The sequence below is a fragment of the Girardinichthys multiradiatus genome, chromosome 12 (assembly GCF_021462225.1).
Source record: "Girardinichthys multiradiatus isolate DD_20200921_A chromosome 12, DD_fGirMul_XY1, whole genome shotgun sequence".
NCBI classification, from domain to species: Eukaryota; Metazoa; Chordata; class Actinopteri; order Cyprinodontiformes; family Goodeidae; genus Girardinichthys; species Girardinichthys multiradiatus.
Window position 1 is genome coordinate 13191778 of NC_061805.1, and position 23965 is coordinate 13215742.

Below are 23965 nucleotides of genomic sequence, written 5' to 3' on the forward strand. Positions count from 1 at the left end.
AATTAAGGCGACAGCCTCTTGTATAACCACAAAATTTGGTGTGTAACCTATCCTAAGATCGGAAATTACTCGATGACTGGGTACACAGGCAGGGACAATAAGAATGTTTTTTTTTTTAAATAACTAGTTTAATAAATTACTTAACACCATTATACTACCAGTACAAAACATGAAATCATAGTTTTTAATTATGTAAGTTTTATTGTTTTTATGCAACTTTTTACCAAAAACATTTCTTTGAATTTTACCACCTAATTAACAGGAATAATGTTAATGTAAATGAGAACATTTCAACTTCTAATCATACATATAAACACTGTTTATGTAAAAGAATTTCCCTTATGGGACAAAACCTTCCATTTTATCATCATGACACTGAACTGCTCATCTTGTAGTTGATGATGTTATCTTGCGTCAGTGGTTGAAGATAAACCAGTTTGCTGTTCAGTAAGAAGGGTGAGGCTCACTGAGGAAGCCAGCTGACAGGCCGAATCACATTTTTAAATAAACAGAGTATACTGTGTAAAGGACACATGTTCGTATCACTGAACACAGATTTACCCCTACTACAAGAAGATTTTAATATGAAATGAAAAACAAACAGAAGAGAATAGAGTTATTTCTGTTGAATTCATCTTTAAATCGAAATGAGCTGAACTGCAGATGAACAGGAAGTTATCAGGACCGAAACAGGCGACATGCAAATAAAAAAAATCTCTAACAACAGAACCAAGCAGACATCCAAACAGACAGGTCCAAACATGACCAAGCTGGAAGTCACACAACACATGACATTTCATAGAAAAAAAAGTGAATGAGAAAAAACAATATAGTTTGAGCTTTGGCACACAGGAATCTAATATTAAAATCAAACAAAATCAGGATCGCTCCTCTAAACAGTTTTTCTGTTCTCCCCTTGAGGACAATATGTAAAATCACAAAACGCAAACTGTCCATTTCCTGACCGGGAAAATATTCAACACATATTACAAGGGCAAATTCCGATTTAAACTCTTCTCCTTTATAATAAATTAAACATGCTTTTAGTGCATAAACACTTTGGATTTTGAGTTTGAAGACACTTACATGAATTTTTACGGATACCTTGAAACCTTATCCACCAGGTTAGTTTCTGTAATATAAAAATTGAACGTAATGAACATCAGACAAAAATAACAGTAAAGAAATCCTTATGTAGACACCATTCATTTCAGTCTGGGAATGCATGCCACTCAGAAAACATAAAAAAAGAGCCAGAATTTCCAATCTGGGTAACAATGTATTTTTTTCAGGTAAAGCAGATTAAGTATTCACCTATAAATTACTTCTCTTTTTACAGGTTGCATTTTACTTTAGTAATCTGACCGGTAACACTATGATCAATGTTTGTTAGGCATTAGTTGTACTTGTTCTACTCCGAGAACCTCTGCCCCATTAAGCTACTATTCCACACAGGCCACCAATAATAGGGATTGACACAAATTGCTAAATTTTAGGATTCATGAGGATCTTTGGGACACAGCACGAACATTGGAAATCAGTTAACATTCCCTTTGCATCTAAGAATCAGGTACCATTCAATTTGAAGTTGTTACTATTCCTGACAATTCATGGGATTTTCCATCAAGATATAATAAAGTGATGAGGGACTAGCAGGAGATAATGTTATTTGAATTATGACTTTTTAAATAAGGTGACTGTTTAGCCAATTAAATAAAAATATGTATTAATTTTTTTATTTTCTTTTATTATCTTCCTTATTTTTAAGTTTTTCATTTTTTTTCCAGGGGCAGAAGAGAGACTTGGGCAGTTTTAGGGAGTACAATGGCCCTGAGTGATGAAGACAATGCTTCATGAAGCCTACCATTGGGTTAAGAACACATAGAAATGCCCAAGAATCAGTAAGAAATCTGTTCTGATACCTAAGAATGACCTACAAATTTCTTATGAATTGACAGATTTTTTGGATTTGAGACTTCCAGATGGCTCAAGAATTGCAAGAAATAAAAATAAAATATGAATCAGTTCATGAAGTTATTACGATTCAACTAAGAATACTGAAATCTTGACTGTCTTGGTGATTCGTGTGTGGAATGGTGGTACTAGGTAGAACAAGCTAAAACAGGTAATGTAAACCAGGTAAAATGAAGATGTGACCTGCACACAAGCTTGTCTTTGATAAAACGTTTCTCCATGACTTCAACACTAAAGTGATTGGTAGTGATGATATGTAAACTTTTAACAATAAAGACCTCACAGATTTTATATTAAATAACTCCCAGAGATAAATTCGCTAAGTGGTAATAACCACGTTGAATAGCTTTCTGCATGATTGTCTCTGCTGTTCTTCTTTGGTTTAAATCCAGTAAGGCTCTCAGCAGGTCATTTAAACTGGCATCTTTGCCCTCTTTCTCCACCCAGTCATTCAGTAGATCATGGATTCGGTCTTCATATTGTAGGTGATCTCTGCTTTTGATCATGTTGTCATTCAAGCCGAGCTGACGGAAGAACCTCTTGTAAAAGTCAACGTTGAGTTCTTCAAAAAACTCAAAGCATTTCTTGAGAGATTCAACACCTGCAAACAAAGATGAAGACAATCATTCAAAAACCAGGTAGTCAATGTGCATGATTACAGAGCTTTGCAAAAGTATTCATACTGCTTGGACTATTCCTCATTTTATCATGTTATGACTGCAAATGTCAATTTATTTGGGTTTTATGTGATAGATCAACATTGTATTATTGTAAAGCAGAAAGAAAATACACGTTTTTGGACAATAGTTGCAAAATCTCTAAAATGCTTCTGGTCCTAATTCAGCCGAGGTGCCTGTTGATGCATATTCTGCAAAATCACAGAATCACTTTGCTAATATCTAGCAGTTAAGAGTCTGAATGCCATTATTATTTTACAATATTAAGCTGTATTTGATACAGAGTGATAATGAACCAGAAAGGATTGTACAAAAGCTTGAATCGTAATTACATTAAAAAAGATTCTGTATTATATCTCTGATTATGCTGCATTCATCTTCCCATCAACTCTGACCAGCTTACTTCCCCAAAAAACAAACATCTTGACACGATGGTGCCACTACTATATTGTGCATTAATAGTTTTCTACCACAAAATGTTTGGCTTGAAAAAGTAGCTTTTAATTATTTTGATTTGTTTTCTTCATCCACTTCACAAATGCAATAATTTGCCTATCACAAAAAACCCCAATAAAATATTATTGCATGTGTGACTGTAACACGATAAAATGTCGACAAGTTACATAGGTATGAATATTTTTCCAAGGCACTGTATGTATACAGTAAAGTCATTTATAACCATCAGGTAGTTCAAACTGTATAAATATTAGTCACACTGAATAGTACTATTAGTTCTTGACAGTTTCAGATGAAACAAATGAAAATAAAAGGAACATTACCATTCGCAGGAACAAGGTTGGGGAATGGCTCTTCTTCCTAAAATAAAGAAAACCACAGATTAAAATACAGATTTCCAAATGAGATCTGTTTTTATGTGTGAGAGGCCAGGTTTAATATTCAAACACTGATGAGCAACAGTGTCTTGTGATGTCAGTTGGTATAGATCAGATCAAGAGCTCTGAATAAGCCAGTCTCACATTGTCTGCTCAGTGTGACTGGTGAGGGTGTGGTGCATTGATGCAGCAGGTAGGACAGACAGGCTTTCAGTTTCTAGTGCCCCTTTTCCACTGGCTCGATTTGGCTCTACTCTACTCCACTTGGCTTGCTTTGCGAGCATTTCCTTTAGAGTTCTTTCTTTACGGGTACCTACTTTTTTGCTGCCTGCTACAGAGCAGGTACGACAAGGGCTGAGTCGGGACTACATGTGACGTGAACAGACTGCTGTTCACTGATTGGCCATGGGACCAGAAGAAATGTGAAGGTTTTCGCTGAGGTAATCCAGGGAAAAGTTAATAAAACTCAAGGATGACTACAGTAATATTGAGGACCACAAAGGCCGGAGTGGGTAAAACCGAAATATAATTTTACTATTTACAAATCATAAACCATACCTAAAGGCTGAAAGAAAAGAAAAAGGACACATCTGCTTTCTGAATTACAGGCAGGTGGGGCACTTTGCTTAATAACATCCTAAAACAGCTGATTACACATAAAATCAGCTGTTCAGGCGCACAAAAACTTTCCTCAAAACACACAAAACAAAACCACCATGAAACAGCGTGTTTGTATCGGCAATTTATTGACAGTCCTTAAAGAGAACCAGCATCTGCAGGAAGAGGGAGCAGGCAGAGAGCAGCTGCCCGTAATCAGGCGGCCTACGTCGGTCAAATGGGAGGGCCAGCCCGTGAAGCATGAATAGCCACTATCAAACCTAAAACGTAACTTTGCCACGATCTAAAGCAGTTTTGCGCTTTAATGTCCTTGTCCTCGTTATTGCCAAGGATTAGACAAAAAACTCCTCATAAAGCCCAAAATTGTAACTTCTTTTGGCAAACTTTGGAGCATCATCAGTTCACACAGCAGCATCTTCTCTCTGCTTCTCCTGCCACACCCCCCTCACATCAGCACCCCTGAGCCTTATTTTAGAAGTTCTGGCTGGGCTGTGGTCCAGATGATTATCTCTGTGGATCATTTTTAAATAAAAACATATAAGACATTCTTGCATATACAATAATACAACTATTGTTGGTATTTAGTTATTTATGTTTCTATTTTCTATTTATTATTTCACACAGATTACTTTAATGTGACAATGTAACACAGTAACATTATCAGCAGCACAGAGCACTACACTGACGCCTGGAGGCGGGGCTTCAGCCGCCATAGCTTCAGCTCTCAGCGGGCCAGTGGAAACAACAGTTACCGTATTGAGTAGAGCGAAACCAAGTGGAGTGGAGCCGCACCGGCTAAAACGAGCCAGTGGAAAAGGGCCATAAGATACAGTAGCAGAATGGGGAGAAGTGGTCAAAGGTGATCCAAATATGAGCTTGCAGTGGATCTGGTCCCAAAAGCAGGACCAATGTGTAAATTAAGGAGAGACCACAACTCTGGTTAGTATAAGGCACCAAAGACAAGAAAAAGTGGCTTCACAAAGACATGCATAAAGAGTCTGTGAAAATCCTAAATATGATCACTAAAGTAAATCAGCATTCGTACTGGAAATAGAGATTAGTGCTGCAAAATATAGTGGTAATTTATGCTTATCGTGATACGATTGTAGGTGATATGTATACAGCAAACAACTGCCTGGACCGCATTAAGCGCTAGCTGCTTATTTAAGTACTATGCATTCATGCTCTCTGTGTCTTTGGTGACATGTTCAATGGAGCATGGAAGTTTTAGAAGGTAAAGAGGTGGTAAGGCAGTCAAATCCTTAAAAAACTACAAATAAATAATTTCAGGGCCAAAATATCAGAAACCTGTTTTTTTAATAAAACCTTTTGTTATTAAGATGTTTCTACAAGTCGGATCTATCTCTCTCTCTCTCTCTCTCTCTATCTATCTATCTATTTATGAACCCAAAGCATAATTACCGTATTTTCCGCACAATAAGGCGCACCGGATTATAAGGCGCACCTTCAATGAATGGCCTATTTTAGAACTGTTTTCATATATAGGGCGCACCGGATTATAAGGCGCATAGAATAGAAGCTACTGCAGTCAAACGTTTGACTGGGGTTGTGTTATGCATCCACTAGATGGAGCTGTGCTAAAGAGAATGTCAACAAAACAGTCAGATAAGTCAGTCAGTCAAACTTTATTAATACACTACAAACCAGCGTTCTGATAACTCCATTCACTCTCATGGTAAGGTCTCCTCTACATAGAATTCTATTGAATAGAGCCAACCGCACGTTAGGAATGCATTGGAGTCTATGAAGTTGAAGTTGAAATCAAACGTTAGTTAAAACGTGAAAGGGAACTTTTCCCTGATTCAGTAAACAGGTAAAAGAAACAGTTTGATGCACTAAATCAAACGTTATTACTGTTAACCTTTCCTGTTTCTGTCCCCTGACCGTAGTCTGATGACACAGGGGAGACGCTTTCTCCAGGGCCGAAGTTACTAGTTTCCTCAGGGTTAACTCCCTCACTCATACGTTGCTGAGTTGAGCATGAAGAAACAGCATCAAAACACTGAGTTGTTGACGAGATTCGGGGTTCTTTTTAATGACTTTGCAGCACGTAAAAACACAGGGCTTACAGACTCATACACCGCTGCTCCGGTCGCCATCTCTACCCACCCCACACACACAATAATACCGACGTCACTCCTTCACTCTTGATTCTCAGCTACGGCAGCACACAGCGCCACCTCTGTCCGGAGGAGTAATGTCAACATCTTCCATACACACACACGAAACATACACCCCACACACTGAGCTTCTAATCACATATAGTTCAGGCAATTCCTGCAACAGTACATTCAAACGTTATACACACACAAGTGGTGTTGGACTAGGAGTAAGCACAGTACAGGTGTTTACCGCTATTACTTCGGCGACGCCCCTGACTACGGTAGCCGTAATGCTGCAAGCGGTGCGGCTTTGTAGTTTACCAGTCGTACTGAAACATTTTGACAGAGCGCCGTGTACAACCAGTATGGATCAACCAATTAACCAATTGATCCATATATAAGGCGCTCCGGATTACAAGGCGCACTGTCATTTTTTGAAAAAATTAAAGGTTTTTAAGTGCGCCTTATAGTGCGGAAAATACGGTACTTTAAAACTTTGTAATTGTGTATTCCTTTTAATTCATAATAATATTGCAACATTCATCAATATTATCGCACTTTTTCTCCCAACATTGTGAAGCCATAGCAGAGATCCTTTAATTTGACTTTTAAAGCTCTTTGGGAAAAAAAAAAAAAAAAAAAAAAAAAAAAGAAAACAAACAGAACCCACCCTGAAATGTTTCAGCCTAATAATAACAATCATTTTTCATTTTCGCTGTGGGGTCCTTTGACTTGATAAAGCGCTATACAAGTACACGCCATTTACCATTTTACAAAGTCGAAGGTTAAGAATAAACTGGGAATGGTTAGGAAAAGAGTAATGGTTAAGGACAAATGGAGATATTAAAATGGAGGTCAATACAAAGTCCAACCATGGGTGTGGATGCGTGTGGGTGACTAATCTATTTTATGGAAATTAATACATGCAAATTTATACATACTAGATTTTAAAATGTTAAAACCTGCAAAACTAAAAATAATATTTCGGGCAAAAGGCTGACTTGTTTAAAGTGACAAGAGCAGCAGATTTCAGGGAGCAGACATTTAAGAATTGCTGTGTAGAAATGAGGAAGCAGACAGCTGAGATATCAAGCGTCAGCGATAGAAGCCTGAAGAGGTAAGGATGAGCTGTTAATCTCACCCTCCTGATGGGGTCTTCCCAGGAGAGCGATGCAGCGGGGGCGGGGAGGAATGGGCCAGTTAGGTTGTGCTGAGAGCTGCTAGCAGAGCTGGTATTGCTGTCACACAGTTTTATACTCTCTTCCTCCAATCGATGTCTAAATTTGGAGATTACCAGTGACTTGTGGACAGTTGGATTTGGGCTGGGCTCCGTGTTTACTGAAGCATATTCCTGGAGAGAATGGGGAACACATTCAAATATGCATTTTAAACTTGTCAATTTTGGATAAGTTTAGGAAATGTCATCGTTTTGTTAGTCTTACAAAACCGAATCCAGGTGACTCACCTGTTTCAAACCGCCGGAGTCTGAGGAGTGAGAAAAGAAAAAAGATATTAGTTGAAGCAATCTGGGTCTTTGGCCTCAATCTCCTCCCAGTTTGTATGCCTACCCTCTTTCATTACAGAATTACCAGCAACTATGAGCAGAAATATACCCCAGGGACAGCTGTGACTAAAGCTTCAAATAAGGAAGATGTGAATCTCTGCAAACAAGCAGACTGTTGGGGTTAAAATCAATAGGGCTTCAAAACAGCAAAGCAAACAGAAACTGGTAAAACCAGCTTTATGTAGATGATGGAATCAGAATAAAAAGATATTTTACTGAGAAAACCAGCAGCCATCTTTTAAATCAGGAACAGCTGATGAGGACAAGCCAGACCTGTTTAGTCTGTGAGATTAAAGATCATATATGCTGTGTAAACAGGAAGTGTCAGTGTCTGAGTTGCCATGACATGGAGATCATCAGCATGGAAACATCATTACCCATCCATTGTAATCCAGCATAACCAGTTTAATAGCAGCAAGGCTTGTGATGTGTAGCCATGCAGCAAAACCAAACAGGTTCTCAGGGTTCACAATAAACTTCCAACATATTAGTCAGTTCTTAACATTTAAGCATAATATTGATTTGTAGTATGATGTTTAATCCTTGGTGACTGTTGGCCTCATCAGGAGTTGTTGGGTTGAATAGACCGTTTAGAAAACATTTTGTGTCTTTGGAAACAAGGATGAACATGCTGGGGGACTCAGTGTGACACAAACTACATAAATACCAAAGATGCTTCCTTCAGGCAGAAAGGAAATTAAAATGCTCATCCCTACTTTCAAAAAGCCTTATTGGAATAGTTTTTGGTGTGTTGTTATGAACCAAGGAAGCAATACTCAGATTAATTTATGAACTCTTTGCTGCTTTGTAACGTCCTTCCCTTGCTTTTAGTGAACACCCGGACCATTGAAATAAAAACTAGACACACTGTTGGATTCAAAGAAACAGTCATTTATGACACGTGGGCCTGGATCATTTAGGAATGACGTGGCCAGAGTGTACTTTCTAAACCACTAGGATAAAACAGAAGATTTACTTTTTAATAATTGTTACAAGAGTTTACTCATACAAATATCAATATTTCGAGAGGTGTTGCTAATAGTTATAATCAATGGTTTTGAACATCTTAATCAGGCAGCATCTATGTTTTTAGTTGACATAATTTCTATGATTTTACCTTTTTTCCTTTTAGTAGTAGTTGTATTCCTCTGAAAGACTGTATATGAGGAGAAGTCCCTGGCTGCTGTAGCCAGGGACTTCTCCAGTCACTGCTTGGCTTCATCTGGGGGAAAGGGTTTTAAAATAACAACGGTAGCCAAGCCTCCACATAACTATCTTACGAGCCTGGTTTAAACTGGTGCTTTGCATTGAATGAAATGCGAAATTTGAGCGCTCTTTTCACTGCATACCACAGAACCACAATTTAATGTTCGGATGCTCCTGATGAACATACTTTTTCTTCTGAATAAATATCTGAGGAAACTTTCAGACCCATGTTTGGTTGATTAATTCTGTGCTTGTGAGCATTATCTGCTTGCTATATGTAGCCAACTCTATCAATTGTTCTTCATCCTGTTTTAATCACATTTCAATGTAAATAATGTTGTAGACATTTTTATGGCCTAGTTTTGTTCAGTTCCAGTTTACTCATACATCTAATGGAGGCACTAGGGGTCTTTCCCTGTTACATATTCTGACTAGGCTTTTTATATATCAATAAATAAGAAAAGCCTGTATTTAATATTTAAGCTGCTGTAGATTTTTAAAAGAAAGTCGAAAAAAAAAAAAAGTGGACAGATTATTGGGAAAATATAGTCATTAGAGGCAGCTCTACTGCACAGAATGATGTGTGGTCAAACCGTAGTGGTTTTAGACTTTAAACTTCACAAGATCTGTTAATAAAACTGAAGCTTCAGCCCTATGATCAAACTTGAACTGTACAACCCTCAGTCATACAAGCTGTTCTATAGTCATTAACATGAACTTGAAGTGAAGAGGGAAATGAAGCTGTTGCTTTGCGATCATTATTAACAGCGGTTATTTATTGATGTGGATGTGAATTTCACCAACATACCTGCCGTTCTTATTTTCTTCTTCCAGATGGTAATTGCTGTTATTATCAAACTAACAAAAATGACTACAAATGGCACAGTCAATCCAGCAATCAGACCAGTTGCTAGTGGAGAAAAAGAGAACATGTAGACAAACATTAGCAACATGTTGGGTAGACAAAACAGAACAACTCATTTATTATATATTAATAGACAACTAACCAGGTGAAAAAGCAGTTTAGAAATCCAAGAAACAAACCTAGTATATTTGTCTGTGTGACCAGTTTTAACTGAAAAAAATATACCTTCATCTGAGGCAGATTTGGGCTGGCTTTTCTTGCACTCAGTGTTACTGGTAGATGTGCAGTTCTTCACAATCTCCTCATCACTTTTACACCTAGTTAAGAGTCAGAAAAACTGATTACTGAAAAGCAGGACAGAAGAAATTATTACCACACTATCACTGAAAGTTTCCATGTAAGAGCTGAGCGAATAAGATTGTCCCCTTGGGTGGCTTGCTCACTTACCTCGAACACTTCTTGCATATTTCACATGCTTCGTCTGGATGGCAGTATTTGCCTGGCTTGCACCGGCACACAGTATCCTGGGTGTGAGTGCATGCCGTTACTATTTCCTGATCTGAGAAAGCAGCATTAAACAGGTCTTGTTAAAGCAGAGTTTATGTTCAGTGCGCACTGAAAATGTGTAGCATTGATTTTCTTCTGCAGGCATTTTCATCAATAGCACAAAACTGTCCAGAAGAATTACCCGGGGGGCACAGGGTGCACTTGATGCATTGTTTCAGTCCGTTTGCGTGCTCAGTGAATGTTCCATAGTCACATTCTTCACAGGTTCCTTTCTTTCCTGCTTCAGTGCATGGGGTTCGCACATACTGACCTAAAACACATAAGTAACAGACCATATTCATGTATTCGTGTTCCACTGTCGGTAAGCATTTAACTCAATGGTTTCGGCCACTGCTGGGTCGGTTACTTGGCTCTTTGTGGCTTACCGGCTTCACATTTTAAACAGCAGATGCTGCCGTGTTGGTACTCCGTATCTTCTCTGCAGGAACTGGACCGGCCTAACCTGATGCCAGGCTGTGGGTATGCTACGGCAAACCGGAGGACAGCTATGAATGCCAACAAAACCTTTGGAAACCAATGACAAAATGTTAGACATTTTGTGGCAGGCATTAGAGGCTGACATTTTTTTGGGAGTCCCACGGGTCACGGGATTCCCACGGGAATCCCGCGGGACGGGAGACAGCATCGGTAAAGATCACGTGATTGGGACGGTACAGGATACAAAATGAACGGGAGCAGACGGGAGCGGGAGCTAATCAATAGGAGGGAAAATAAACTAGGATCAATTGTCTTTGAAAATGTGAAATAGAGACTTTGTTATAAACTTTAAGAAAAAAAAACTTGGATCGACGCCGCCATTGTGTAGTTTTTTTTCAAGAAGCATATACTATAATGTGAGTCAAACGAACTACACGACCCACAAGCCAACAGTGCTTCTGCTCAATGTTTTCCACCTGCGTTCAGAATGGAGGGAGCAAACGCAGGTGGAGAACTGGACGTGGTAAAATTGGATTTGTAACGTAAAGTCAGAAGTAAGGACTTATCTATTAAACTCATAGAGCTGACAGGAAAGTCGCAAATATTACCGAACTTCAGGAGAGTTGAATGTAGCGGTTTTAACACGCAGTCTGCTGCTTGTAAAACGTGTTTAGTTGTAATCAAGGACACCAGTGATTAAGGGACACTTGTAAAACAGATTCTGGATTAAATCAACCCTGCATCTCTTCATTCATCAAACCAAAAGTACCAACATGTGTCAAGTCTCATCTGACCAACAAAATTGCTGCATGTGCACTAAAGATTTAAGAGGTAAGCTACGGAAGCCCGTGAGGGGACATGGGGAAAATTATTTATTTTGCGTCCCCACGCAATACTTTTGCGTTCGGCATTTTGGAGCAACAGCACAGATGACAAACTGCTCATAAAACAAACAGCACTGATATGTCATTTATATGGTTTATTTGTCATATGCAGGTTAACACGCAGTCAACAATGCGATGAAATGCTTAGGATAAGAAGAACCGTTCAAATCACGATAAAAACAAAAACACGGCGTACAAAAAAAAAAGTACACATCATGCAGCAGTAATAAGCAAACAAAGTGTCACAGATGTGGTTTTGTGCAGTTTTATGGTCCAGAGTTCAGTAGTTTGTTTGACAGCTTGTGGATAAAAACTGTCTTTTAGTCTGATTTGAAGATCATTTTATTTAAGGCTGATTTCAAAATAAAACTCAATCAATCTCAAAACGGGTGTAGTGTTTGTTTCATTTTTGCAGTTATCTGGTTTGGAAACTATCCCACAAAGTATTGCGAAATAACGCAAAGACTATTGCGTGGGGACACAAAAGAGAAAACAATTCCCCCATGTCCCCTCGCGGACTCCGTAGAAAGGCTTCATCAAGGGAAGATATTAAATAAATATGTTGTGAAATAGAAAAAAATTTAATGTACCATTAAATGTACAATTTATTTAATACATCATTAAATATTAAGTGTACCACTAATTACGCCATGTCGTCTTTAAAATTATACTTAATTATTCAGTGGCACATTTAATTGCATTATAGTCCATTTCATGATATAATGGTACATTTATTGTTTCTAATGATGTATTAAATAAATAAATGGTACCTTTAATTTAATGGCACATTTAATGTTACATTTCTTTCATGTTACATTTACTTCACTTATGGGACATTCACAACATTTATTTATTTAATGATGATTTTATTGTATTAATTTTGTCCAGTTTGACCCTCCATTCTTGATGCCAGTATAGGAGGTCATGTCAGAATTTGAATCAGGTGTTCTGGAGCAGACACACATCTAAAACTTGTAGGGAAGGGGTCCCTGAGGACCAGGGCTGTGAACCATTGAGGTACAGTTTCTAAATTGTGAAGGTAATGCCTTTTTGTCCTTTTGTTCACCAAGAACAGTTCTCTTACTAGGTGCATTTTTCTTTCGTTTCAGCAACTTGAAACATAAAAGTGATGTCATTGTTCAAAGGAAACAATCACTTAATAAATGAGTAAAATACAACTAGGTACATTTTGTTTATTCAACTAAGATAGGCATGGTCTGTTTCCTTGTTTGATATTTTATTATTTCTTCATTATTATTCTTTTTACTTTAACTGGCCTTTACTACAGCTAAAAACAGGGACCTAACTGGTCTTTCAAAGAAAGAAATTGCCAAAAGACTAAATGAAGAAAACAAAAATGGGAGTGGCACAGGAGTGGGAGTCGTTCTGAATGGGAGCGGGATGGGAGTGGGAGTCAATTTACCAGGAGTGGGACAGGACAGGATTTTTTTTGTTATGCTGGCCTGGGATTGGGATGGGACAAGACCTTTTTCTGTGGGAGCGGGATGGGACAGGAGAGAAAATCCACTCCCGTGTCACCCTCTAGCAAGCATATGATAGTATATTAGTGTAGGATTCAGTTTCACATCCAATAGCACATAGCCATTACATAAGAAAAAGGAAAAAGAATCACTTCAGCAGACTGAAGGTTATAGCACAAGGTTGAAAACTAGAACTTGAGTGGGAGAAATATCTGTAAGTTCTAGTAAGCTTTATTATAAAAATTAGTAAGTAGTTAAATAAAAATCAGATTGCGATGCACCACAGGTCAATAGAAGCTCCTCTACAATGACTTGTTTAAATATTAATCTAAATTCCAAACACCTTCACTTCTCTTCACAAACACGTTGAAGTTAAGATAAATGTGAAATCTAACGTATTAAAGGCCAAAATAACCAATACTTAACATTACTGGTCATATTTAAAAGGTAAAGGAAAACCCAAATAAGGTCATAAAACATCCCACTGTATCTAAGAACCACAAAGAATTCAAGTTGAACCTTGTCCCCCGATTAGCAAAGCTCAACTTGAATACCTGGCAAGGGTTAATAAATAACCAAATAAGGGGAAAACATGCCCCTGGCCACACCCTTCTTCCTGCCACAGTTTACTTTCAGATTACACCCACCACTGTGGGTAGGGACTAAAAGTTCATCCTCTATGACATGTATAACAAAATATTCAAGCCTGCTCACAGATAATAGGAACAAATGTCAAACTATAACATGATCTCTAAACTTACAGGAACACACCTCAGGTAAGCAGACAATCAATCAGTTCATTTTGAGAAGAATTCAGAGTACATGAGTTTAGTTCCCTACCATTTTCCCTACAGACGCACTGCTGATAAAAATGTGGATAAAGTAATATTAAAAGAAAGCCATAGACTGCACGAAATCTATTGAAAAACAAACATTTAGCAGAGATAAAGATGTGTGTTTTAAAGCTAAACAAATGTAGTTAAGATAAATGTGAATTAACAAATAATCTGTGGCATTAAAACCTAATTCATTTATTGCGTGAGCTCATTCCCAAGTCCCAGACAACCACTGTCAATTATCCAAATACTTTCTATTTACCTCTAAAATATCAAAGGTCAGGGGGTCTTTTTCCATCGGTTGTGTCCTGTTCTTCTAAAGAAGCTTAATTAACCCAGATGATTAAACCCATTTGCATTTTTGGCACGATATTTTTCTAATCTAAAACCACCGGCCACTATTTAATCTGAGGATAAAAAAAAAAAAAAGACTTTAAAGGCCTTAAAATGAGGAGAATGTGTATTTGGTAATTGTACTAAATCAGATGCAGTTGCCTCTCTGTAATTGTTGGATCCAGAAGAAGGATGAATATGAATTGGTTAACTAGGTGGAGATGACGCATAAGATGACGCTGCAGTGAGCTGCTCGTCATTCCTCTGGTGATCCCAACCAGCCACACCTTTGTCTGAGATGCCTCTTGTAGATGCCAATACTTTGAGGATTTCATAGTCGTAAACTGCCTTTCATTTTTATTCTAGTATTCTCCTGTTTATTTTAGTCAGGGAGGTAAGTTAATGTCATTTGGTTTATTTATTTTTAAGAAGATCAGTCCATTTAAGATATCAGATAGTTTCCTTTTGTTTGTTGGTTTGGCCTCAAGTTCACCTTGAAGTATTTCTGTCCTTCCTTAGTGTTAAAACATTTAAGTATTCACATCATTGTAAATAAAATCACTGTAAAACTGCACCAACTGTGTTGTGGCTGCTAGAGGTCTCACGAGGGTGGATCATTTTTCATGTTATGGTCTGGCCACCCCTAGAGAGGTCAGAACAGTGCTAATGAGGAAATCACATTTTTCCACAAAATTGTTACCAGAACCTGAGCTTTGATCACTTTAGATCCTGAAGATGTTCTGGAAGCACCACTACGTTTTAAATGAAATAAACTAATGTGCATAGAAATCATCCATCTATTGAAATATGACAGATCTATCTATCTATCTATCTATCTATCTATCTATCTATCTATCTATCTATCTATCTATCTATCTATCTATCTATCTATCTATCTATCTATCCTGATTGAGACTGTTTTCCTGGACAACAGTGGAGAACAGAACCTCCTTCAGATATTGCAACAGATCACAGTCACAGATTTAAACTTAAAAGAAAGACTAAACTGCCATGACTTCATTATAGCCAGTCCTCAGACAACCAGGGATGAACTTGAACCATGGCCCCTGATCACACAGTATTAACTTGAATACCTGGCCAGGTTTGAGGAATGACCAAATAAAGCAAATACGTCCCTCTGAACGCCTTGGCCCGGTTTTTGTTCAGACATCTCTCCTACACACCCTCTTACCTGGGAAACACGTGCTTTCACAGGAACTTTGCTTTACAGCCTTCAGTCAGTAAGAAAAACATGGTGAGTCATACCCGATTTAACTTGATCTAAAGCCGTACAGATGTTTACCTTTCTGGCCACTAAGTTGATTTCAGTAACTTAGAAGACAGACAGAAATAAACAGGAACAATGGCATAAAGCTTCTAATATAATAAACTAACTTTCTGCCATAACGAACCCAATACCGAATTAATTGAAACTCAGTCTTTAAAACAAGAACAACAAAACAACCTCACTGAGCACCCACTGTCTTTTTTAACCGAAGAGGGAGAATGAATGAGTGAGTTTACTTGTTACTTTCTAAGCCCTACGAGGAATTTCACACCTGAGTGAAGACGGAGAAGACATGTCCTGGCAGAGAGACGCGAAAAGGAACACACAATTCAAACTTCATAATCCATAAAAACATTTGTGTTAAACACATTCTGAACTCTAACGAGTTTCACTTCGACATTGGTGTTAACAAGCTTATTAACGGCTTTGTTCACTGTTTAAAGTGATAAGGCCAGATTATGTAGTGTTTGCTAATTAAAAGCGCTCTGGTTGTTTCTCGAGATAACAAACTAACTTGAAGTAAACACCGTTTTTAATAAACAGCAACAAAAAGAAACTAAATATCTACTCCAAATCAACGGCAACAAGAGCTTTGCTCTGTGCCACTTAAAAGAAAATAACACTTACCCTAATAATCATTTTCCTTTCAAAGAAAGAAAAACTTCTGTCACGAGTTACTCTTCATGGATCTAACGCCGCTGGATCCTCCGGCATCTGCCGCAGGTGACCAGCGTCTCATGGTTGACGTCTGAGGGCGGGGCTAGGTTTTTGTCACTCAGGGGCCCATAAAAAACAAACAAAACGTAATGTACACACTGTACATAAATCTATAGATATCTATATATAAATCTATAGATATCTATATATAAATCTATAGATATCTATATATAAATCTATAGATATCTATATATAAATCTATGGATATCTATATATAAATCTATAGATATCTATATATAAATCTATAGATATCTATATATAGATCTATATATAGGTCTATATATAGATCTATATATAGGTCTATATATATCCTGGGTACTAAACCTTTTTTGTCAGCGAGTGTTTTATCATTCAAAGAGCTAGAATTAATAGTGAAATTATTATTATTATTCTTTTGTTATAATTTGAGTTTTACCAAACTGGTTTTATGATGTTTTTCACGTCACTAAATATTCAGTCATCAATCCATTTTGTGTATCTGCAAATTCCTTTGCCAGAGTCGTGGGGGCTGATACCTATCTCCATCAGTTAATGGGTGGGAGTAAAGGTACACCCTGGACAGGAGAAAGACCGTGGAGTTTAAACCCAGGACATCAAGGCAACAGTGTTAAAACTACAATGCGCCTAAATACAGTTATGGTAAAATACCCGCACCCTCTGATTGTAGAGTTAATCTGGACGTTCCTAGATATTTAAATTATTTCAGTCTTACCTTAAATGTACAAAACTCACCACAGATTGCATCCATCTATCTATCCACCCATCCTACTAGGTCCTAGCAGGGTTGCAGAGAGGGTTGTGCCCATCATTCCAGTGGTCAACAGGCAAATAGGGATTTACAGGTCACCAAATAATCACTTGACCAACAGCCAGATACCTGATATGAAATATCAACAGTGTGCAATATTGTGTGAACATGTGGATATTCTAACGTCCAAAGCTTCAAACTGCTATTAGATACATTTACCCTTAGGTGGCAGTCCACGAGAAACTGTCATGTCACAGTGATCAATATGGCCACACAGGCTCAATTACCAAGGAAAACCATTTTTAATCAATACATTCTGCTGCTCTATGCAGAAATGTAAGCTGGCAATGTATTATGCAAGGGGGGTGCATATCAATAGTTATCTGGGCATGAGATCCTCTCAGATGAATAGACAGACATTAAATGTGTTCTGGGGTCACATGAGTCCACCCTTCAGGATGCTTTTTGGTAAAGCAGATGCTGCATACCAGATTTCAAAGTAGAGATGTACTGTATCAGTACAAAGTGAAGAAAAGGGTGTCCATGATGGTATTGGCATCTATCAGAAGGTTTATATGAAGTATTTCCTGGATGCTTTGAGAACCTTTTCCATAGTGGCGACACGTATCCCAGGAAGGGTCTGGGATTACGTCTGTGAGACAACCACAGAACTCATTTTGTGCAACCTTGACCAGTTTAGCCTATTACATCTTAAAAACAAAAACAAAACAAAAAAACAAAAAAAATCAATTGAGCATCATAAAAAGGAGAATTAGAAAAACAACAACTGGTTACTGAACATTTAACATCTTTTATTCAGCAACACTGAGGAGAGGTTCCTCTGCAAACTGAAAAAAACTGTGTACCCAGTTTCTGATCAGATTTAGTTCAGGGGAAGTTCAAGGTTACACCATGGTACCCACACCTTACCCTGACCTTTTCTTAATGGGCCGCTAGAATTGAATTCTAAATTAGTTTATGTTGGTTCAATACAATTGTTTCTCAACGAAGAGGGTAAAAATCTATCTTTTTTTTTGTGATAGAAAGTGTGAATTGCAGCTTTGTTTATTGCATCCGTTAAGTTTGTGTAGCATTCTGTTAGGAGTAATGGCCCAAAAGACTAACAAAATATAGTGAGAAGCATGTGGAAGGATTCCCAAAACATTTGGCACAGGTAAAGAAAATGTATGTAAACATCTGACTTTAAAGAGGGTTTAAAAACAAATCTCTAAAAAAATGTTTTTGTTCATGATTCTGGAATTTCCTAACTGACCTAAAACAGGAAAGATTTAGTCCAAATTAATGTCATTGAGTGAAAGAGAAAGGCCACGCATTCTTATACAGTATAAAAAATACATGTTTTCCACTATACATGTACTATCTCTGTTTTTCTTTCCACAGAAAGTACTCCAGGCTCAGTTATTCTGTGATGAGGTGTGTATCTTTCCTGGTCGAAGCTGCGGACGGTTCTATTACTGCCATTATCTTTTTTTTTCTTTTCCTTGTTCTCCCAACCCCCAGCTGTTTGTTGCAGATGGCAACTCATAATGATCCTGGACCTGCTGGACATGTGATGTTAAAAGGGAGTCATTCCTTTCCAGTCTCACTGCACAACTTATGCAATTAGCTAAGTGTATTTTCAACACCTGCTCAATCCTTCCAGGGTTGAAGTGAGGTTCCTATGCCCAGCAGTGAAAGTGCAAAAGGTGGACAGGTTAAAGGAAAACTATTCACCTACACATAAATAGTGGCAATAAATTTTTTTTACCTAAGATGGAGGTTTTTAGATGGTTTGGATGCTTTTATAAAGCAGCAGTTTAACTGAGCTTGTGTTTGCAGGTTTACTGCTATCTATAAAGCAGTTGTCTGCAGAGCACAGATATGCAGACCAGCAGGAAGTAATGAACTGTCAGTGACAAGGACATGTTGATGAGTGCATGAGTGTGGTGAAATAAAGCCTGTTTCAGTCTGCCAATCATGGCAAATTCAGCTGTGGCTGAAACGGTTGGACAATTATAAGTTGTTGAGGTTATACTGCGGACTCAAAGATTGCTCTCATAGCTGAGTAACTCCTGGTTTCATGGGCTACCGGGCACTCTGAGTCACAGATCATGCAGTGCTTCTGGATGTCTGTGGTTCACTCAGCTTCGTCTTATTCAACATCGTGCAGTCTGTTTTCATTCGACAGTCACCCAGAGTTTACTGCTTCTCTGAATTTCTGGACTGTTTACCCCCGGAAGTCTCTTGGAAAGTGTGTTTTTGATGATAAGGCAAGCGAAGGGGCAGAAACCGAACATCTGAGCCACTTTTTCAAGATAAGACTGATTTTTGAATTGACATTGCTGTGCTCATCTGTTGGGTCTAGGCATGATTAATTCTGGTGATATGGATAAAACTTGTACAACTGAGAGGACAGTATGTATATATATATTGAACACCTAGTTATTTTTATTTTGAGAGTGTTAGTGGCTCAGACTTAGTGTCTATCGTCTGATTGTTACAGCTGCTGACAACAAATGTGGAATGTTCCACTACTTTTCAGCAAAAAATGGAAAAAGAGTTCAAAGCTAGCACAAAAAGTAAGGGGTGTATCAGTATTTCTTTGTAGTAACAATGCTTCTTGGCAATAAATGGTATACATTTGAAAAACCTGTTCGTTTTCCTTTATAGGGTGTCACTGAGCAGAGCTGAGTACATGGGTTGCACCCATAAAATACTTGCCAAATCCTAACTGCCAAAGTCAAGCACTTTATTCTGCTCTCGACTCTTGTTAGGTGTCTTTTATTGGATCGGATAATTAAAGTTTGGAGAAACTAGACATGTTGACAATTTATGAATTAATTAATTTAACAAACAGGGTCCTCAGTAGTGTGTGGGAGACCTGTGCATAAACACAGCAGCCTTCCACCTCCTGCTCATGCTGGTCACCAGGTTGATTACACGCTGCTGTTGGATGGCATCAAATTCCTCAACCATCATGTTTTGCAAGTCAGCCCATGTGATTCTGTTGGCCACATTGTTATGAACAGCCCTGCCAAGCTGATCCCAAGTGCTCAGTGCAGTTGAAATCAGGACTGTAGGTAGGAGATTTCATCCTCTCCACTCCCAACTTCTGGAGGTAGTCTATAATTTACCACCTTCTCTGTGTAGTCGAGCTTCAAAATCTTGGAGGCTAGAGTTTGGTCCCCGAGAGTGGAAATAAGGGATGTCCACTGATTGCAGAATCTCACCTCTTTATTTCTGTGAGATTGTAGCGAATGGTGACAAACCTTGCTTTTCCAGTGAGCAAGATGCTGTCCGACATTATCATACTGCCTCCACTTAAAGCTGTTCAACATTAGCAGTGAGGATTTGACAGGTTTTTCTTAACCCACATACTCAACTCTGCTGCTCATACCACAAATGTGGGGTTTGGTTTTTAAATGTGGCATGATTAAATAGGAAAAACTCAGGCATTCCACCAACATAAGATTTATAGGCAAAAAGAATTAGTACAGGAAATAAAGAAGTGATCAACCCAAATTTCCTTACTTTATGTGGTAAGTTTATTTTGTTGAACACCTGAACATTCTTATTAAACATGCTGCACCTGAAAAAACTCAATCTGTAATTTATCTGTAACGTCTGTAAAGTTTCTCTGTACAGATCAAGTGGAGGAAAAAAATAAGAGAAAATAAAATTGTTTGCACTTCGTCGCACTTCCTGTGGATTTTCTAACAGCCTGAATTCTTTAAGGAATGGACTTCCCAAAAGGAAAAAAAAAACAGTCTTAATTAAATTCAGTTGAGTTTCAGCATTCTTCTAAAGTACATAAATGATGACCTTTGCAGGACAGAGCCTTGTTGTCAACAGTTCTTGTTCACGCACAGGGACTTTTTATTTGGACTGATATCCAGATAGTTTGCTGAACATGTCAATGAGTTGATCTGCCGTCCCTGCAGGAACGGTGGAACCCTTTTTGCTTAGCAGACAGATAGATGGAGAACAGTGTCTAAAATGTCATTGTCCTGTTGTGTATATACTGTAGAAGTAACGCCTGCCATCTGATCTGTTCCCTGATTTGCAGCTCCACACCATCAACAGGTGTAAGACTAGTGTATCGCCAACACAAAGCTGTCGTTTGATCCATCTTTCTTTCTGCATTGTTAGTATAGAAACTGTAAAGCATAATCATAGTCCTCAGGCTGAAACATCTGCGTTGATCTGCTTGCTATTTTGTTCTGGTGTTGTTTTATAAGCTACCTTGAAAAAGTTAGACCAAAAAACGCAGAGTTCCACATTTTAGAATCACAAATAATCATTCTGCATAACTGGTTGAAAACAATGCTGGATTAATTCAGTACACAGACATCTCAACTCACAACCTCCAAACATTTTTATACACACAGAAGTACCCTTGTGCTTGTTTTCCTAAGCAGTCATCTTTCCATGTTTCATTGAGTTGGCACCAAGCAAAAGTTCCAGCCTCATCTCCTTGGCCAGAGGAGATACAGGATTCATCACTGAGTTCCATTTTGGTTCAATGATCTCCAGTCCAAAACTACTTCTTTTTAGCCCACTGGAAACTTGTTTTCTACTGTTTAAGTGTTAATGGCGCCCCATAGTAAAGTCCAAAATTATTCATACTCCTGGCAGATTTGGGTTTTAAGTTTTTAATCTTTTAAATTTACCAGGATGTTTCTTCTGACTAGCCATAATATGCTAAAGATACAGGTAATGTCAAGGAGGCCTTTCAACTTTAACAGTGGAAACATGCAAAATGATGGTCAGTAATTAGAAGAAGGGTTTGACTTCTGTGATGCCAATAAAGATTTTTCCATTGTGAACTGAGAAAGGTAGAAATAATTTTACTTATTATGATTTTCTTTGTTTATATTGCTTTATGTTTGCTTAGGATTTCAGAGATGCCTTTTTCATTTCTCAACTGCAACAAACTTCTTGATTCAATGAAAACTATTTTAAATCAAATCTGCCTGGAGTATGAATAATTTTGACATATCTGTATGTTTCTCTGTTGTCTGTGCCAGCCCTATTTTCTATAGCCAGTCCTGTTGCTTTATTTGTCCTTCATTACTTTTTTCCTGTACTGACACTGGTCTTCCTTGGTCTACCTGGGTGTTTTTATTTTACAGCCCAGCTGGTTGCTGCCAACATCTTTTAGAGCACTTAGTGTTGAGTTACCTGACATTACGACAGTCTCATTTTTGAAGAAAGTTTTACAAATCTAAAAGGTTCAGCTGCTATTTAAACTAGTTCACTGTTGTGCCAGAAAAACAAATGACTGAACATCCTCCAAGAGTGGTGATTCCAGATTTTTGCCAGGGGTTGTTGGAGGCCCGTGTTAAAAGGGACAAGGAGAAAAATATAAACAGTGTTTTGGAAGCAATATATTAAAGTTGGTAAGATGTTGGTGTCAGCTGTTTATGACTCGTTCTCTTCTTTTATGAGAATCTGTTATTTTCTCCAGAGAGCATAACAAGTGAGTCTTTGAAGTGTCTCTGAACCTACAGGTTCCTCGCACAGGATTGCTTGTTTGACTTTCACACAGAAGTTGTTAGCTCCCCACAGTAAAGGAGCCTTTACATACCTTGCTGGCTACATTAGAAAGACAACATAGATAGCTGCGCGGTCTCTCATCTCCAAAGTCACCTGCATATTCCACAACAGCCAATAGACTGTCCATCCGGAAGCCTGAGAACAGTTTTCTGTAAAATTGCAGTAATCTGGAGACTATGTGGTTACTGTCCAGGCAGTAACCTAAGGTGATGCTGTGTCTGGAAGCAGTGATCAATAACAACGAGTTCTGTTATGTTTCATGGATCAATTTTGCTGTATGAGATTCCTAACTGTACTGTTTTTTTTAAGCCCTGCTCATTCGGTTTACTGTTTTTCCTCTTGTATTTGTTAAAATATTTACCACTTGACAAAGAAGCCAAACAATCAAAGCTGGGTTCTCCTGACAGAAATACAAGTTTGACCTAACTTCAAATAGACTAATAATACAGTCGTGGTATTTCATAATGCCCAACCTTGTCAGACTGGTAGAACAAGTTCTCTGTCAACATGACCCATTGATTACTCATACATTCAGCTGCACGATTAAGCTTCATTACGTTAGATCCAAGAAGACAAACAACGAAAATGTTTCCAGGAAAAAAGTCTCAGTCATAAAGTGTTAGTCAGTGGTACAACCTACAGATTACGGAAGGCATAAACACTTTTTTTCCTCCTTTTTCTATGCTGCCTTTCGTACAATAGGCTGTTCAAAGTGGTTTAGAAGAAAATAAAGGAACAGAGCTAATGAGAATTACAATAAAAAAGAAATACAATAAAAATGTAAGTACTACACAAAAGCAAAGCACAATGAATATATACATTTAAAAAGAATTGATTAATAAGAGAAAATATAAATGATTTGATAAAGCAATCTTTGATCTTTTTGGGTAAGCTGCAGTAAACAGTAATTGTTTTCAACTCTATAGTAACCACCAATTTCTACAAATGACAAATGAATTTTCAGGAGTTTGTTCCAGAGCTGAAGAACATATAAACTAAATGTTGCCTCTCCTTGTTTAGTTGTGGTCCTGTGGACACTAGGTGGTCAGCTGTCTGTAGACCTGAGGGGTCTACATGGTTCATAACTGACCAGCAACTTGGAAATATACACTGCTCAAAAAAATAAAGGGAACACTCAAATAACACATCCTAGATCTGAATGAATGAAATATTCTCACTGAATACTTTGTTCTGTACAACGTTGAATGTGCTGACAACAAAATCACACAAAAATCATCAATGGAAATCAAATTTATTAACCAATGGAGGCCTGGATTT

At 38.0% G+C, this 23965-nt stretch overlaps 1 protein-coding gene across 2 annotated transcripts; it reads right to left on the reverse strand.

The window, feature by feature from the left end:
• Window positions 1–181: 181 nt before the first annotated feature.
• On the reverse strand, window positions 182–16417 carry hdr (hematopoietic death receptor). 2 transcript variants are annotated; one of them, XM_047380212.1, is made up of 10 exons: window positions 16294–16417; window positions 10793–10931; window positions 10549–10677; window positions 10308–10419; window positions 10086–10177; window positions 9804–9905; window positions 7691–7710; window positions 7520–7576; window positions 3431–3467; window positions 182–2575 (listed from the first exon to the last, which is right to left on the reverse strand). In XM_047380212.1, exons 1-10 carry the CDS (start codon window positions 16303–16305, stop codon window positions 2268–2270), a joined length of 1008 nt encoding a protein of 335 aa, XP_047236168.1. In that variant the 5' UTR covers window positions 16306–16417; the 3' UTR covers window positions 182–2267. The 2 variants fall into 2 exon arrangements, with proteins under 2 accessions (XP_047236168.1, XP_047236167.1); XM_047380211.1 differs by having other exon boundaries at window positions 7367–7576.
• Window positions 16418–23965: the final 7548 nt, after the last annotated feature.

Coding starts and splice junctions, on each gene's coding strand:
- hdr (XM_047380211.1), bottom strand. Junction 10,178..10,307: donor ATATGCAAGAAGTGTTCGAG/GTAAGTGAGCAA, acceptor ACTCTTAACTAG/GTGTAAAAGTGATGAGGAGA. Junction 2,576..3,430: donor CAACCTTGTTCCTGCGAATG/GTAATGTTCCTT, acceptor CTTTGTTTGCAG/GTGTTGAATCTCTCAAGAAA.